Here is a 17,053-nt window from a genome sequence, read left to right as displayed (position 1 = left end):
CCATTGTGTCAAACCAATTCAGTCATGTGTTCTCTTTTTCCTATCCTCATCTACAAGTTGTCTCTGTAGCAATTACATGAATGAAGAGTTTGTATAGTCTAAAAAGACGGAGAGTTCTGGTGGAGCTGTGGTCACATATTTCTGGAATAAAAACCTAGAAGCACCACTGTTTGCTTTGAATGGGTGAAGGGCAGGATTATTATCTTATCCATACTCTGATATCCTGTTTTTGTTGTGGAGGCCTGGTGCGACTCTGAGTCACGAGTGATAATGACATCTTCTGACTCGTTCACACTATTCACACTCAACATTTCCTCATATATTTTAATGTTTTCTAATTTCTGAAGATCTTCACTTACATTCCCCTCCAAATCTCTATTTAAAATAATATTAATTTCAGTAACGTCTCGTGTTGAGAAACTCGCCCATTGCTAGTTGCCATAGTGGCTACTGGCAGGAAAGGAATGTGCAGTTTTTCTGAGTCACCCTGTGCACGTGCTATGAAGGTTAAACAAGGGGAAACTTTGAAATACCGTCGCCCCAACCTTCTAGTATACGAAAACCTAATCGCAAGAGCCGTCTGTTATAAACTGGGAGTAGTAAAGGAAAATGTGTGAGAATTGGCAATGCTCGTTGTCCGAGCTGTTGGCCATATGCACACAAGTGGGCGTACTTTGTCAGCTGAGTTCATTGGTTTAATAATCTACTGTTCCAAAACATAAGGCTTCCACATAGGTTAGGGTTCAACTAACAGTTCAACATTGCAGAGTTGTTTTAGCAAGGAAGTGACCTGCCCCAGTGGAAAGGTTTTCATGCATTCAGTGTGCACATGTGGGGTTGGGAGGAGAATATTAACACAATGCTGTCTGCTGACGTATGAATACGTGTTGGTGCAGCTTTGTCTTCTCATGCCATCTAACGGTTATTGGGGAACTGCTTGCAGATTATCGTTGATGTGCCTAAACGGTAGAAAATGTATGCTTCTTTTAGTACTGGTTTCCCCATCTTAGAGCTTCAGTGGCATTTGTTTTCGCCTTCGAATATCTGCCGTATATCCATCAATGCTAGTAAACAAAAATGGCAGCACCGGTAAACAGTGGATTGACTCCTGGTGATATTATACGTGAATTATACGCTGATAATTTGTCAATGTTCCCAGTGATTGTGAGGAGAGTGAAGATGAATTGGATGCCATTATGCATCAGTAGTCTAAGCGCCATTTGACGAAAATTGAGATTTTAGTGCCATCTTGTAGGGGAAGGCTTGAACTATTTATAAAAAATTCCCCACTACATTACAAGAGGCCGTTAGTTGTTAGTAAACAGAAAACCTAAGCGACAAAGCATGAATCAGTAAAAATGTAAATTGCATCAGTAGACTATGTGACGTTCTATTTTGCATCATTAGACCAAGCGCCACATTCCTCACATTGCATGCGGATGACAGCGAGGGAGCCCGCGTTTTCGATAGTGCTGACATTTTTACGTAGTGATACACTGAGTGGTTTATCAAGTGACGAAGTTCAGCGATGTATCAAGTACTTCCAAAAGTAAGGAGAAGGACAATACTACTAATGCAGCTTGCTAAGAAGGTTGCGTATGAGAATCATTCTCTAGAATTTGATGGTGAATCTCAGGAAGTAAATCTAAATAAGTCAAGACAGGGATGACCACGGGAAAGTAGATTTCCCTTTCACCAGGCATTAATAGCGTTGTGGCCAAAAGGAAAACCTACCTCTGAAGCCAAACTAAGAGACTTTGGTTCGCTTATGCACCTAATACCTGCTGATGCCAAACAATTTTACCAGAATCTTCAAGCAGATTCTGACATCGTGGATGACGTAGATGGATTTAATGGAGATCCTGATTTCGAGATTGAATGAACTGAGAGCAACAATCTTATTACCTGTCCAGTGATTTGTGTGTATTTATGGGAGAAAATATCTTTAATCACATTTTCTGTCTCAAGCAGAACAAAACTTACCCATAGGCTTAAAAATATCACGTCAGTACTGTACTCTCAGAATATGATAGGCCTATCATGAAGGAAAATCCATTCAAAAATTGTATAGACTACAATGGCTCATGTCTTATCATTTGTATTTGACTCAGATAAGTTGAAATTCCTCAAATCAGTAAGTCGTTATAGCAACAACTTTAGAGAATAGCTTCCCTTCTAGAATTTCTCCATCTAAAACTTGAAGAATGTACCGGAGGTGTGGCGCGGCTCGTGGTGGATCAAGCACTTAGCGGGCCTTTTCAGACAGTAGGAGATTCAGTTTTTAATCATGGCTGCCGCCACGTTATATTTTTCGAAGTTTTACTCAGTAGATACTCAACAGTAAGAGGTTATTGGTGTAGCATCGTGATACATTATTCACACTTGAGAAAAACCTTAAATTGCATCAGTAGACTAAGCGCCATTTCTTCAAGAAAATCTATGTAGTGCGAGTATTAAAATGTTGAAATTTGGTGAGAAGGTACAATCTATTATCCTACAACACCAGTAATACCATATTTAGCAAAATTATGTTCACTCGAATTTACACATAGAACCAAATTTAAACGCGATTATCTCGCAACCAACTTTTGGCGCTTGGTCTAGTGATGCATAACGGCATCCAGTTGTCTTATGATAATTCTAGTGCTAGTGTCGTGTATCTATGTAGAAGTGATGCTGTGAATGACACATTTATTGCACCATGCGAGCAGTCAGAACAACAGCCTGTTGCTTCAGATAGCGAAGATAATCTAGATGTAAGTAATTTTGATAGTATTCTCCCTATTTCTCACAGTGAGTGGTCTGATCAGGATATTATACCAGTTTTAGAGCCTTTTTTGGGCATGCCTGGCGTTAAAATTTTGCCGAGCGTTGTCAAGTTGTTCATTGGTGATGATCTGTTGGAGTATATGGTAGAGGAATCAAACAGGTATCATTACCAGAATGAACTGAAATATAAAATCTCACCAAAAACTTTAAAGTGGACAGACATAACCGTGAATGAACTCAAAAAGTTCTTGGGACTGTTACTTTTAATGGGACAAGTATGTAAAGACTCAATCAATGATTACTGGACCACAGATCCCCTGAATGAGACACCAATATTTTCTAAGACGATGAGTAGGAATAGATTTAGACAAATATGGCAAGCATGGCATTTTAGTAACAATGAAGAGCAACCAGAAAATTCCAGTAGCAATATACAAAATCAAGTATGTTCTAAATTATTTGCTACAGAAATTTCAGACAGTTTATAAACCTAAACAGCAACTGTCACTTGATGAAGGTATGATTCCTTGGAGAGGGCGACTTTCCTTTCGAACATATAATCCAGCAAAACTGGTAAAATATGGCCTTCTTGTCCGAATGTTGTGTGAATCAGTCAGTGGGTATATTTGCAACATGGAAATATATTCTGGGCAAGGGAAGAATTGGAGGACACTATATTGTCTGTGATGGGAACTAGTCTCAATTTGTGGCTTCATGTGTATATAGACAATTATTACAATAGTGTACATATTGCTGAGGTTGTCCTAAAGCATGGTACTAGAGTTTGTGGGACAATTAGGTTGAATAGGGACCTTCCTCATTGTCTAAAATCTGTGAAACTGAAAAAGGGAGAGACGAAATTTCAGAGAAAGCAGGATGTATTTGTTCAGGTATGGAAGGACAAGCGAGATGTGCGAATGATATCAACAATACATTCATTAGCTATAGTGCAGACTGCTAAAGATGCTGGAATCTGTTGTTGATTATAACCAGTTCATGAAGGGAGTAGATCGTGCAGATCAGTACCTCTCTTAATGTCCAATGCTTAGGAAGACAGTGAAGTGGACAAAGAGATCCGTCATGTACCTTCTGAACTGTGCTTTATTTAATTCATTTAGAGTGTTTAGGAAGGTAAATCCACAGCTAAAAATGCCGTACAAAGTGTACCTGCATGCTGTTGCTAAGGAATTGTTGAGTGACAATGCTACCCCACAAACTGACCCTGACACTCAGGAACGACCAACTGGACCTCCATCTAAAAGAGCACTGAGGCAAGACCCCCCAGATAGACTTTCAGGAGATATGAAGAAACATATCAGAGACAAAATTGTGAGTACAGGTGTGAAGAAAATTCCCCAGAGACCCTGCAGAGTTTGTGCTGCAAAGAAGCTGAGGAGCGAAACACGCTTCATCTGCGAGTTCTGTGAGGTGCCACTGCACAGAGGAGCATGTTTCGAGAGGTACCACACCTTGAAGAACTACTAAAGAGTTTAGTGGAATGATATGATAAGTTTCAGTGCATTCTCATTCCAGGCTTATGAATTACAATATGTTGTATGATACCCTGCAACAACTCCTGTCTTTGCCAAAACCTTCCGGCCACCGGTGCCAGTTACAAGTCAGATGGGCCGGATAGCAATGTGTTAAGTGTTTCCATATTCCTGTTGGGTATTCGTCATTCATTTTCTTGAGCGACTTGGCCATGCAGTTCGAGTCGCGTAGCTCTGAGCTTGCAATCAGGAGAGGTGAGTTTAAATCCCATTGTTGGCAGCCTTGAACATGATTTTCCATGGGTTTTTTTTTTTTTTTTTTTTTGCTAGGGGCTTTACGTCGCACCGACACAGATAGGTCTTATGGCGACGATGGTATAGGAAAGGCTTAGGAGTTGGAAGGAAGCGGCCGTGGCCTTAATTAAGGTACAGCCCCAGCATTTGCCTGGTGTGAAAATGGGAAACCACGGAAAACCATTTTCAGGGCTGCCGATAGTGGATTCGAACCTACTATCTCCTGGATGCAAGCTCACAGCCGCGCGCCTCTACGCGCACGGCCAACTCGCCCGGTGGTTTGCAATTTTCATGCCAGGCTGCTTTAATTAAAGCCACGGCCACTTCACACTTTCCCATCCTTGTGTCGCCCCAAAACCTTCAGTGTGTTAGTGCATTTCATGGGTTATGGTTTTCGTTGACGTATAACTAATATAATAGAGTTTGATAGACGTTCCACCATTCAACACAATGTAAAATATTTGAATATTTGATGTCATTGCATATAAATTTCAACTAGTTCATATAATTTTGAGTAGATTGAAGCAAGACTAACAGGTCTGTTCGTGTTCCACAAACACACGGCAGTATTTTTAAACCAGAACCAAGAACTTTCTTAAAATGCCAAGCGTTCTGGTCAATGTGTATATAATTTGTCATTAGGTTTTATTTCAACTGGTTCACAGTTTTCAAGTTGATTGTAACAAGACTGACAAGTCTGTTCGGTGTTCTACAAACACACAACAGTATACTTTTAACCCAGATCCAAGATCTTTCTTAAAGTGGCAAGTGTTTCATGTCATTGTGTACATAATTTGTCAGTATGTTTTAGGACAACCTATTGATGAAGTATTAGGCAGTTGCCTTTGTGTGTATAATTTTGTCATGATCTTTTGTCAACCTATGGAGATGTATGTAGGCAATCCCCATGATGATTGTTATCAGATTCCCATTGATTTAATTATCTACAAGAACTGATGGTGACTCCAAGGGAGTCAAAACCGGTCTTCACTTAATAAATTTCAAATACATTATATTGTATTGAATGGTGAAACATCCCTCAAACTCTATTATGTTAGTGCATTTTTTAACCACTAGAAAAACACGTTCTCTTTCCTTGTCCCCTGCAGAAATGTCTTAACGGGTTTTACTGACATGTTTTGTTGCAGGGAGCTGAGTGAACTGCGCCATAGGACTGACTTCTACACTACAGGTTTCTCGGAGTTGATCCGCTGTTGGTGTGTCCAGGGGAAGTATCCTTCTAGGCTTCTTTCTCTGTGGTTCGAGTTCGACAAAGAGAAAGGTAAACCACTCTTTCAGTCAGAAATCTAATTGTTGTCGTGGTTTAGTGTTACCCACCTGGTTGACCTGCGATTGATTCCTAGCTCTCATGAAATTAACATTGTTTTGAATGTGTCAATGCAGTCTATTCAGCCTCTGGAATGTATCTGAGATGAGAAATGTGTTAATATCCAGATCTAGCCCACCAACCATTCACATGAAATAAACTCATTATTTAGCCTGTATTGACAATGAACCCTTGTGTTGAATGAAGTAGTCGCAGTCCACCTTTCCAATAGTGTTCAGTACTCATAAACAGAATACGTTTAAATGTTTATTAACAATACTGTACATTTAAGCTCTTTAAGTCCTTAGGCTTTTTCAATCGTGAAATTACTGTTTCAACCACTGCTACACTGGGGAAAAACGCTGGTAATTTCATGGTTGAAAAAGCTTAAAGGCTTAAAGAGCTTAAATGTTTTTAACATTTGCAATCAATGAAATTAAATGATGGTTTCCTTGTAGGAACCTTATTTGTTGAGTACTATACATGTTTCATCCCTATGAGGATTTAAGAAGGCTGACTACAAGAAGTCCAAAAAGTTAGATATGCAATAAATAGTTAACTGAGAATAATATGACATACACTTGTCTTCACATAGCCCAGCCAACACATACACCTGTACAGTGGGACCTGCAGGGAAATTCCTCCTTCATAAAGTTCACGATTTCTCGTAATCTTAAAGTTCTTCGCTGATTTGCTCTATTTGTCCCGTGGTTTGAGAATCATCACTGTCTGAAATTAGAGAGGAGTATGCTTGGCTTCAGGAAGCTTAAAGTGACACAACATTAACATATAAAAGGAACATTTTATTCGATGTGATATCTTAACCACATTTCCCTTAATTTTAAAGACACAGGGCCGATTGCAGAAACGATGACTAGTTTTAAGCCTTAGACATCATCTACCTAATCAACGTCTAAATCATTCATGAACTTCCATTGCATAAACAATGTTCAGTCGATGTTTAACTAGACATCCCTTAAAGTTTCATTTTGGTTTGAAAATGGAGACAGAAGTATCTTTCATGCAACTCTTTGCTTGTCGCAATGAATTAAATTTGTCGGTGCGCGCGCCGAACGCCAGTCAGCTGTTTGTCTTCCTACACATTACTCAAATATGGCTGAGCATGACTTGCCCACAGATAAGAGTATCGCTTTCGGTGGAAATTAAATCTCATAATATTATCGACACTAAAGCGACACGCCACCGTATGGGGAAGTGTAGCTTTGCTTATAGCGTTATTACAGTGAGTGTAATCTACTCATAAGTACAGTAGCTTCGACAAAGGGAAGATAAAGCAATAGTAATGTGTAACCGAATGTGTTGTATGGGCCACATAGATGTAGCTTGCATTCTGGAGATCGTAGGTTCGAAACGCATCACCGGCAGCCATGAAGATTGTTTTCCATAGTTTCCCTATTTTTACACCAGGCAAATACTAGGGCTGTTATTATGGCCACTGCTCTTCTTCCCCAGTCCTCTTTAAACGATAATCACCACCACTTGTCTTTTCCTATCTGATAGTTGCCGAAAACTTATACGATTATATATATAAAAATCCCATACAACCTACTTTTTAGTTTTCACTATTGTGTGTGTTTACTTGGCAGTAAATATAAGTGAGTCCCTCCCGGTTGATGTATATGACAGCCCTCAGACGATCGGGGCACATAATTCTGATATGTTTGTAGTCGAAGTGACCTATAATTACACGGAAATTATCCCATGTACATAATAAAATATATCGGTTGCCAAGAATTGTATTCAAGTTGACAGTTACCGGACTGTCACTTTGTCAGTCTCAAGAAACAAGTCTCTCGTAAAGTGAAACCTCATTTTATGATTATCTCCCCGTGCATGTCAAACGAATTGCTGCGATTTGGCAGCGGGCGACCCACAGAGAGGCCGTCGGACTAACCTTTCTTCCCGGAATTGTCTCAACATGATAATACAAATTACATATTTCATGGTACATAACCTCTGAGTGTGTTTCACCCCTCTCATTTGAGGTTAAACAGTGCTCTCGGCAGTGTTTAAACATGACAGGTTGAACATCGGTCTTAGACAGTGTCTAAGTGATAAATAACGTCTCTGCAATGTGGCAGCCATACTTAGGCATTTTTTAGCCCTACACATAGTCTAAATACTGTTTTTGCAATCGGCCCACAAGATTTAATGACATTCTTTCTATTTTAATGTATGTACATACATACTGGGACCTTTTCCACCATCCTCCATAGCTCATGGGACCATGTGTAACCCTGTCGGGTCGTGAACACGTAGGACCATGCTCCATGAAGGGCGATAGTCAAGGGACCTTTTCGGCCTGTGACAATGCCGTCTCATCGGGATTTTATATAAATAGTCCACTCCCATGAGACGACTAATGCCCTTGAAGGCACAGCAAGGTCACTGCTACTCTCCCGTTCCTAAGATCTGAACCCCGGCCTCTCAAGGTCGCAGACCGTCTGCGGCTGTGAAAAATATTACTTACAACTATCTTAGAGGCATACAGTGAACGGAAGAGGTTGTGGATGCTCAATTTCGACATAGAGAGGCACAAATAAGTTTCCATAAATTTACTAGGACCTCGTTGAAACATCTACAAATCTATTACAGCCTTGACAAACTAACACAAATTTTACAAATATTAAAATACTCGTTTAGCAACGGAAAAATCCGTGCTACCATTCACATCAGCTACCTCATCCACATTCCAAAGAAAATATCTATGTGGATTACAACAGTTCGCTGATAAAATTTCTGATACAAGAAATCCTTCCTTCATAATCATTGATTTGATTGTTACCTTCCTCTCTATAAATCAGAAGAATGTCCGAGAGGATGACAATTCTTGTTCACATCGCATTTCTACCTTTTTGTCGTTGTGTTCTATCAACCCGCTGAATTTAAACTGTTGAGTGTTACAGAAACAATCATAATAACTAGGGCCCGGATGTTGATGCCGTAAAAAAGTTTTTTAAATGCCCTTAAAATGTTTAAAAATGACTTTAATAAATGATCTAAAAATTCGAAAAATGCACTATAAAATGGAAAAAAATGATCTTATAATAATAAACTCACCAATATTTAAAAAGTGACATCTTTAAGCTCAAACTGAAAAGTAAATCAAAATAGATTTCTAGCACTTAACAAAAGGTTTATGTTCACTTTAGTCTGAGTTGCACTGCACTACGTATGTCATTCTGATATTGTCAAATGTAAATGATCTGCGGTTATCAGCCAACAAGTTTTTATATCTCGAAAAGCTGCGTTCAACATCAAGTGATGTGATCGGAGCATACTTGAAGTGAGGAAGGTCGTTTGCTCCTAAATCCTCCTCAATCCCATCCATGCAGTAGTTTTCACCAGAAAGAATGCCTGAGATTTTGCATAATGTTTTATACCCGGTGTTTTTGTCCAGCACTTTTTTCAGTTTTGATGCAATACCCGCAGCAATTTCACCACGATTGTTGCTAAGACTAGTTTCCACCTGGTTGATTAAGGAAATGGAATCAACCATTTCTTCGCCCGTTTTCTCCAATGATGTGATTGTTGCTGTCAATAAGGCGAAATTTGATTTTATGAATGCCAAACTACCTTCAATATTTGGTTCAGACAGCATGTCCTGGGCAATTTTTATTGCTGCAGCTTCTTCACTGTCAAAACTCTGCACTATTTCCTTTACTAACTTGAAGTTTAATACATACACGCGTTTAACCACGTGCCCCAGCGTGTTATGATAGGTTGTGGAGGTAATGCAATGTCTGGAGCTTCAGCTCTGAAACGTGCGACTCACGAGGGTGCTTTTAACACTTTCAGCCCCAGAGGTATGGAAGGCACATTTCCTCCCAGCCCACGATGTTTTAATTAACACGTGCTCAGCCCCGTGTGAATCATTCTGATACACACCAAGTTAGGCGCTCAGCCCCATGTGCATCATATTGACACACATGACATGACCTTGTTCTTCAAAGTGTGAGGCTTTCAGATTCACACGTATATTGAAATAGCATAGTGTCTTCTTCTCCCTGGGGCTGTGGGACCACAGGACAGTGCTGAGTCGTATATTGGTCAAGGGTTGGCAGCACTGCATAGCCTTTTCTTGTCTGCCAGTCTTGCCTCCAAAGAATATTGTTTACATCCAGTGCTGGTGTGTTATTGCAGGAATATGGATTCTGATGAGATAAGAGACGAAATAGAAATGTATTCCGACAGTAGTGGTAGTGAACTTAGTATTTTTAGAAATGTGAGTGACCCAGAAGATCCGACAGTGCACTTGTCAGACCTTGATTTCGACAGTAGTGATAGTGATAATATTGTGATGCACGAACCTAACCTCAACGACGTGGAAGTATTAAAAGAGGAGGAACAGAATCAGACTTGCGTTTTGAAAAGTGATGATGACGAAATATTGATAACAAAAGAAGGTGAAGTCATAATTTGGCAGAATGTTGAAGGTAACTTGAATACCTTCGATTTCACTCCTAGAGAGCCACCAGGTGTATCCGAGACAGCTAATAATAAACTGTACACAAATTCGCCTTTTGAATTTTATTCTCTGTTTGTTGATAATGAAATTTTAGATCTGTTGGTCAATGAAACTAATAGGTATGCTGAGCAAAGTACTGTTGATGCCATATTGAAGGGGAAAAAAAGTTCTGTTTTAGAAAAATGGTATGATGTTACAAGGGATGACATGCTAACATTTTTAGGTTTAGTGTTATGGATGGGTCTAGATAAAAAACCTAAACTAAGGAACTATTGGTCCAAAAATGCAATTTACAACAGTAAATTATCCAAAGCTATGAGTCGTAATAGATTTGAAATGATTCTTAGTTACTTACACATTTCCAACAACGAGATTGCCCAACCAAATGACCGATTGGCAAAAATAAGACCGCTGGTCAGTGCACTAAATGTTAAATTTCAAAATGCAATGAACCCACAGGAGGAGTTATGTATTGATGAGTCAATGATTCCGTTTCGTGGTAGGGTCAAATTTCGCCAATACATCCCAAACAAAAGGCATAGGTATGGGATGAAGTTATACAAGTTATGTCTGAAAGGTGGGTACACCTGGCACTTGAAAGTATATGCTGGAAAAGAAAACATCCCACGTGGTCAGTTAGCTTCCGCTAATACAGTTATGGAATTAGTGCGTCCACTCTTAGGAGAAGGACGTACTTTATACACTGACAATTTTTATACGAGTGTCCCACTGGCCCACCAGCTAAATGATAAACAGACACATCTAGTTGGAACACTTCGTAAAAAAAGAAAAATGAACTCTAAAACAGTCGAGAAAAGTACACTCCACAGAGGACAGATGATTGTCAGGGAAAGCAACGCAGGAGTAATAATGGGAAAATGGAAAGACAAAAGGGACGTGATGTTCTTAACAACGAAACATGTTCCTGAACTGGCTGAAACTACTACCAAACAAGGCGTTACAAGGAAACCATCCACAGTGTTGCAATACAATGGAGGAAAGTCGTTCATTGATGTTTCAGATCAACTAGCATCTTATGGTACATCTGTACGTCGAGGTGTAAAATGGTACAGAAAAATTATGTTTGAGCTCTTGACTAATACAGCTGTTGTTAATGCACACACAGTTTACAAGTCTACTGTTTTTGAGCCAAAAGACATTGTATCATTCCGAGAAGAACTTGTAACTTACCTGCTTTTGGAGCGTCTTCACAACAATGACAAAGACGACCTACCGAAGAACCACAAACTCAAAACCATTGAAGATAGGCCCAGAGGTAGATGCACTTCTTGCTACCAACTTTTATCAGCACGTGAGGGGAGGAAAATAGCTGCTAAGAGATGCTGTCAAGTAAGAACAATGTGCTTTGGTTGCCCAGAATTCAAGTACATGTGTATGGACTGTTTTTTCAAGAAACATAGATATGTAGCGAAGTAACAGAAAGTAAAATGTTGCTCTTAGTAAAATGAAAAAAAAAATCAGTTGAAGGAATCTACTGAGTTTTTTATGTATTTATGCCTAATACTGATTCCTGTGTCCATTTTTTAAATTTCAAATTCTTGTCACCTAATCTAACCTAGCCTATTCTAACGTAACTTATACTAACCCTGGTAACATAAAACAATATCCAAATCCGTATGGAAGTGTTTGAAATAAAAATAAATTAATAAATAATATTTTTAAACCATTTTTGTGCGTGTATTAAAATGACACACACGAAAAGTGCATACATAAATTACTCAGAGCCCATGTGCATCTTATTGTCTCACACCTTATTTAGGAGAGTTCAAGATGAGAAAATGTTTTTATTTGTTTTAAAACACCTGTAGGCCACCAGAATAACGAGTTCATGCAATAGTAAGCCTTGGGCTGTGGGTGAATTTACCAACTTTCTGGCTGGGTTTAACGGTGTATCAATTTGATACACATGGGGCTGAGCTCATAACTTGCCATGTATCAAATTGATACACATGGGGCTGAAAGTGTTAAGAAAACCTTCTTAACGTTCGCTATAAGCCTGTCTACACTGGGGTAAAGAGCCCTTACTTCTTCACAAACTCTGTGCAGTCCATGGGCAAGGCACGTAACATGGACCATTTTAGAATAGAGTGCTGTCAATGAATTAGCTGCTCGTACCATATACGGTGCAGCATCAGTTAAAAATAAAAGTACATCGTCATGTTTGATGCCCTCAGGCCACAGGAGAAACATAGCACTGTCAAACAGTTTTGATATGGTAGAATAATTGGTCTTTTCTAACACTTCGGTAGTCAATAAAAATATTTCACCTGGTGTATGCACTTCTAAAGTTCCGATCACAACGTTGCCTATATAACGCCCCATAGCATCTGAAGTTTCATCGATTGACACCCATATTTTCTTCCCGCGAGTTTCACATCTTATTTTGTTTAATGTGTCTTCGTAACACTGCGGCAAATAATTCTTACGTAAAGTTGATTCGTCTGGTATTTCTTGATTCATATGATTTTCCAAAAATCCACGTAATTTCGGGCTGCTGAGTTTATACAGCGGAATGTTTGCAGATACAAATACATCACACAATTCTTTACTGAACTGTGAGGACTTGCCGAAATTCGAAGCAACTGAAGGCAGTAAGCGCTGAGTTGCAGGTTTATTTGAAACACGCTGAAGAGCACGAATGTGTTTATCACGACCGATATGTTGCGTTACAGTAAATCTTCTTTCAGCAGCTACTTTAGTTCCACACAATTTGCAAAACAATATGCTTCCATCGGTGGAAAACACATTGTCACCAAATTCAGATACTAGTTGTTTTAAATGCACTGACACACTCGGTTTTATTTTAGGCATTTTGAAAGCCGTCGTCGTGAATTATGCAGAACTGAGACAAGAATATAACAAACCCTTCCCCTTTCTACCCCGCCACTGCTGTCCTTGGTCAACAGAGCAGGTAACATTCCATTCCGCTAATAACTGGTTTGCGACGAAAACAAGAGTATCTATCTGCATACCTACCCCCCATAACCTTCTGCATCCAAGATATATATTTTACTACTAATAGCAATACTGAAATATTTTATGTCAATATTTTAAATTATCCTGTATCAACTGCTAGCTTGTTCTTAACTCGGAGAGACGTAACTGCCTCATATAAAGCTGTGACATGACTAAATCGGGAAAAAATGACCTTAAAAGGCTGATTTCTCTAAAATATGTCCTAAAAATTCTACCAAACTTAAAAAAATGCTCTTAAAATGGAAAAATAGCAAAAAATGCAAAAAGATGCAAAATAAAAATGGCATATTTGAAGACGGGGTAACCCGGCCGGAGTTTATATCTGCTTCAGCATTGTTTTAGACAGCTCAGTAAAAGGATGACATGTCATCAACATCCGGGCCCTACTAATAACCCTCAACTATTTACAGTTATAAGCTATGCCCCTCCAAATGCAAGTATTCCACGGGAGTAAATTCCACATTACTTATTTTTAAAATTTATTTACTCTGGGAAATTTCGTATAGAGTAGCCGCCTATCTTATATTTACCGCCACCGAATATCTATAAAATAAATTGGAGAAAATGATCTAACATGAAAATGAATAATATGGTTACGAGTCTCCCATAATAGAATTAAACTGTACACAATCTTATCATCGAAACTCGTCATTTCCAACCACTATCAATGGACTTTCACGAAGTCTAAATTCAAAGGAACACTAATTAACTAAAAGCATGATCACACCCTGAAAGAGAAACATATGTTATACACATACAAAGAAAGCAATGGCTGTATTTTTTCTCGTGTAAGAATGCACTGCATGTGCGAGCTGCTGTTCTCATCTGTGCTACCGAGGTTCGAACACACGATACTGGTCGTCTCCATCAAGGATGCTGAAATCAAGCCCTAACTACCGTAATCATCTAAAATACAGTAATAAATTTCTACATTGCTTTGGATCATGGCTCGTGGCGTGTGTGGTAGTTACGTAAATATTCTGTCTTTTATTCACAGAAGAGCATACTGGCAGAAAGAACCAAATTCCTTCGCTGGGCTGCTCACTCAGCTGACCTCTCCCTAAAGGGCTCTCCCTCTGTGGGTTATAAATCACGGCTGTCGCCTGCTTCTCTGCCACCAGGCTAAGTACACAATTCGACCCACTTACTATAGGTCAATGTGTCAATAAATTCACTCAATTGAACTGACACATTGCATTCATGCTCAAATCAGTTCATACACTTTTTGTATCCAAGAATTATCTCTCAAATTAGGCCGCTAAATCATATCAAATTCCCTCAACTCTCCAGAGGTCTGGGGTTCAACCAAACGTTCTCTTCCCCGTAACATTTACCACACTTCTGTCAGCCTACAACCAAACAACAATGTTCCCTAATCTCTGACCACTGAGGTGAGAGAGTTTACCTGACATCCCCTAGCTTGATGCTCAAATATATCGGCATAAAATCACCGATCAAATTAAAATGAAAAATGATCATAGTTATAATAATAATAATAATAATAATAATAATGATAATAAAATTAAAATAAAATATCAGAATTTACCAACACACTAAATGGACATTTAACTAACTTGTGTGTGAGAGGGCGGATATTCGAACCTCTGCACAGAATTCTTCGCTCGTCAAATACAAATCTTACACTAGCATGCAAGGCAATCTAAGAGTGCTGTAGGTATACCACGCTCATATCTGTTCAGGCACTGGTTGAGGATCCTGTCGCCCAATAATCCCTACTCATCTCATCCACTCACACAGATGAGGTCTGCGACATTAACCTGCCAAAATTTCTACTTCTTTTCCCCCCAATTCTCCTTAACAGCACTCATAAAACCCAAATACAATAACATGCTCATGCAGTCACTAAAAGGGGTCCCAAATTTTATGCATTCCTCCTAGTTCATTTCCTTCCCATACACAATCAAATTATTTGAACTAACTGACTATACCGACCACTCTAAACAAACTAGCCTATCAATTTTACATTATCATTAACCCTATTCTTACATTAATTTCTATTTACAAAGGGAAATACTAGCATTGGAAGAAAAACATAGCTCAGTACTCAACAGTTTGGTGCATCCTGGCCCGTCCGGATTTCCAGGGGCCTGCTGATGGCGATTACTCCATGACGCTGGCTCGTGGAGTCCAGGATTCTAGATGTTCCATGACGTTTCTTATTGGTATAGGGATCACTGGAAAATATATTTTACACAGCTTTACACACTTCTTGTTCACACGACACCATCAAACTTCCCCTTCTCCTTTCTCTGACTGATATAAGTTACGTGTTGATAATTTTAATGGATAACTCAGCTAGTCTACTTCACTTGAATAAGATAAGACAGACATTCACGGTATTTTCACTGCTAAGTTTATCGCCTCGGATTGCCGTGACGTTAGCTAACTGTATTTACCCTGACATCCTGTCTAGTTCGTCTGATCCTGAACACTTATCACTCCCCGTCACTTAGTGCTATAATTTCATCCTGAATTCTGTGTTCATAATCTAACGTGGATTTTTACAGTACTTTATCACATGTCTACTTTTTTTAAATAAAAAAAAACAAAGTTTTCAAATACTAGAATTATATTCCTCGAAATTGATCTCTCTCGCTGCTACGGAAATTAGTCTCAATACTAGCGTTCTCCGTCCGGAGTTTGATACTTCCATAGCGTAATAACTACACAGTCATAATATACGTCGTAACTCCGCGTACTTACTGGCTGCTTCACGGCCGATATGTCACGCACGCATCACTGTCGTGCAATTACTTTCTCTATTACCAATGCACAAGAGAAACTATCTGAATTACACTCCCGTTTTCAATCACTTTTACCATACAAAAGAATGGCAATATCGCTCGCGAACCGGCCGTCGTTTAGCCTCTGAAGCTCCTTCTCGACTCTCAGCCACCCTCAGAAGTGCAAACATTTATAGGCTACCTTGGAGTGGGGGTGGTTCCATGGACATTGTCCCCACTCTAATTTTGACATCTCCTGAACAAGCAGGCATATGAAAACCAGCTACGCGCCGGATTGTGTGACCCAGTAATCGCAAGTACTCAATGTTATGCGGAGTACGGAACGATCAGTGGTTTTGTGGTAATTTATTCCTATAAAATTGGAGTGGGGAGGGGAGTCCCCATTAGCATCTGGCTTCACAGTTAGCGTGAAGACACCAAGCCCGTTACGTGATCTTATTTAGACGTATTTTCGTTGGTGACATTCTTCTACCTTGATTTCTAATTTTGCCATATATCCAATATTCTCATTGCTCTCACATGTGCTTCTGGTTAAATTGGCCTTTATTAAGCTGAAAACACCTCTGAAATCACCCCCTAGCTTTGGCATCACTGTGCGTTGGCATTTGTTTTCAAGAAGGAGTCAGCAAAAACAGTATTCTTCTTCTTCTTCCATGACGCGTGCTCAGTTCGGGGGTTTTTCTGAGCCCTCAACTGCGTGCTCTAGGCGTCTCTATGTCTCGAAGTATTGTGCAATATTACGCAACTGCCAGCATCGACACAAAGGAAGCTGCAAGCCTACTTCTATCCCAGTTATATAAATCGAAATAAATATTGACTGTGACGATACGGTCACAATACATACATTATCATTATAGACTGTTACGCCTTTCAGCGTTCAGTCTGCAAGCCTCTGTGAATTTACTAAACGTCGCAACAATCC

The 17,053-nt window shown here is 39.4% G+C and overlaps 1 protein-coding gene across 5 annotated transcripts in view; it reads left to right on the top strand.

The window, feature by feature from the left end:
* Haspin (haspin) overlaps nucleotides 1–17,053 on the top strand; it is a 369,818-nt gene that overhangs the window by 243,269 nt on the left and 109,496 nt on the right. For all 5 annotated transcript variants that reach the window (XM_068229912.1, XM_067156416.2, XM_067156420.2 and 2 more), the window contains one exon: nucleotides 5,702–5,835. In XM_068229912.1, the coding sequence (XP_068086013.1) occupies nucleotides 5,702–5,835 (134 nt within the window). The remainder of the gene's footprint in view (nucleotides 1–5,701; nucleotides 5,836–17,053) is intronic.

The sequence above is a fragment of the Anabrus simplex genome, chromosome 12 (genome assembly GCF_040414725.1).
Source record: "Anabrus simplex isolate iqAnaSimp1 chromosome 12, ASM4041472v1, whole genome shotgun sequence".
NCBI classification, from domain to species: domain Eukaryota; kingdom Metazoa; phylum Arthropoda; class Insecta; order Orthoptera; family Tettigoniidae; genus Anabrus; species Anabrus simplex.
Note: the sequence above shows the minus strand (reverse complement) of the source record. Positions and strands in the feature narration are given on the sequence as shown.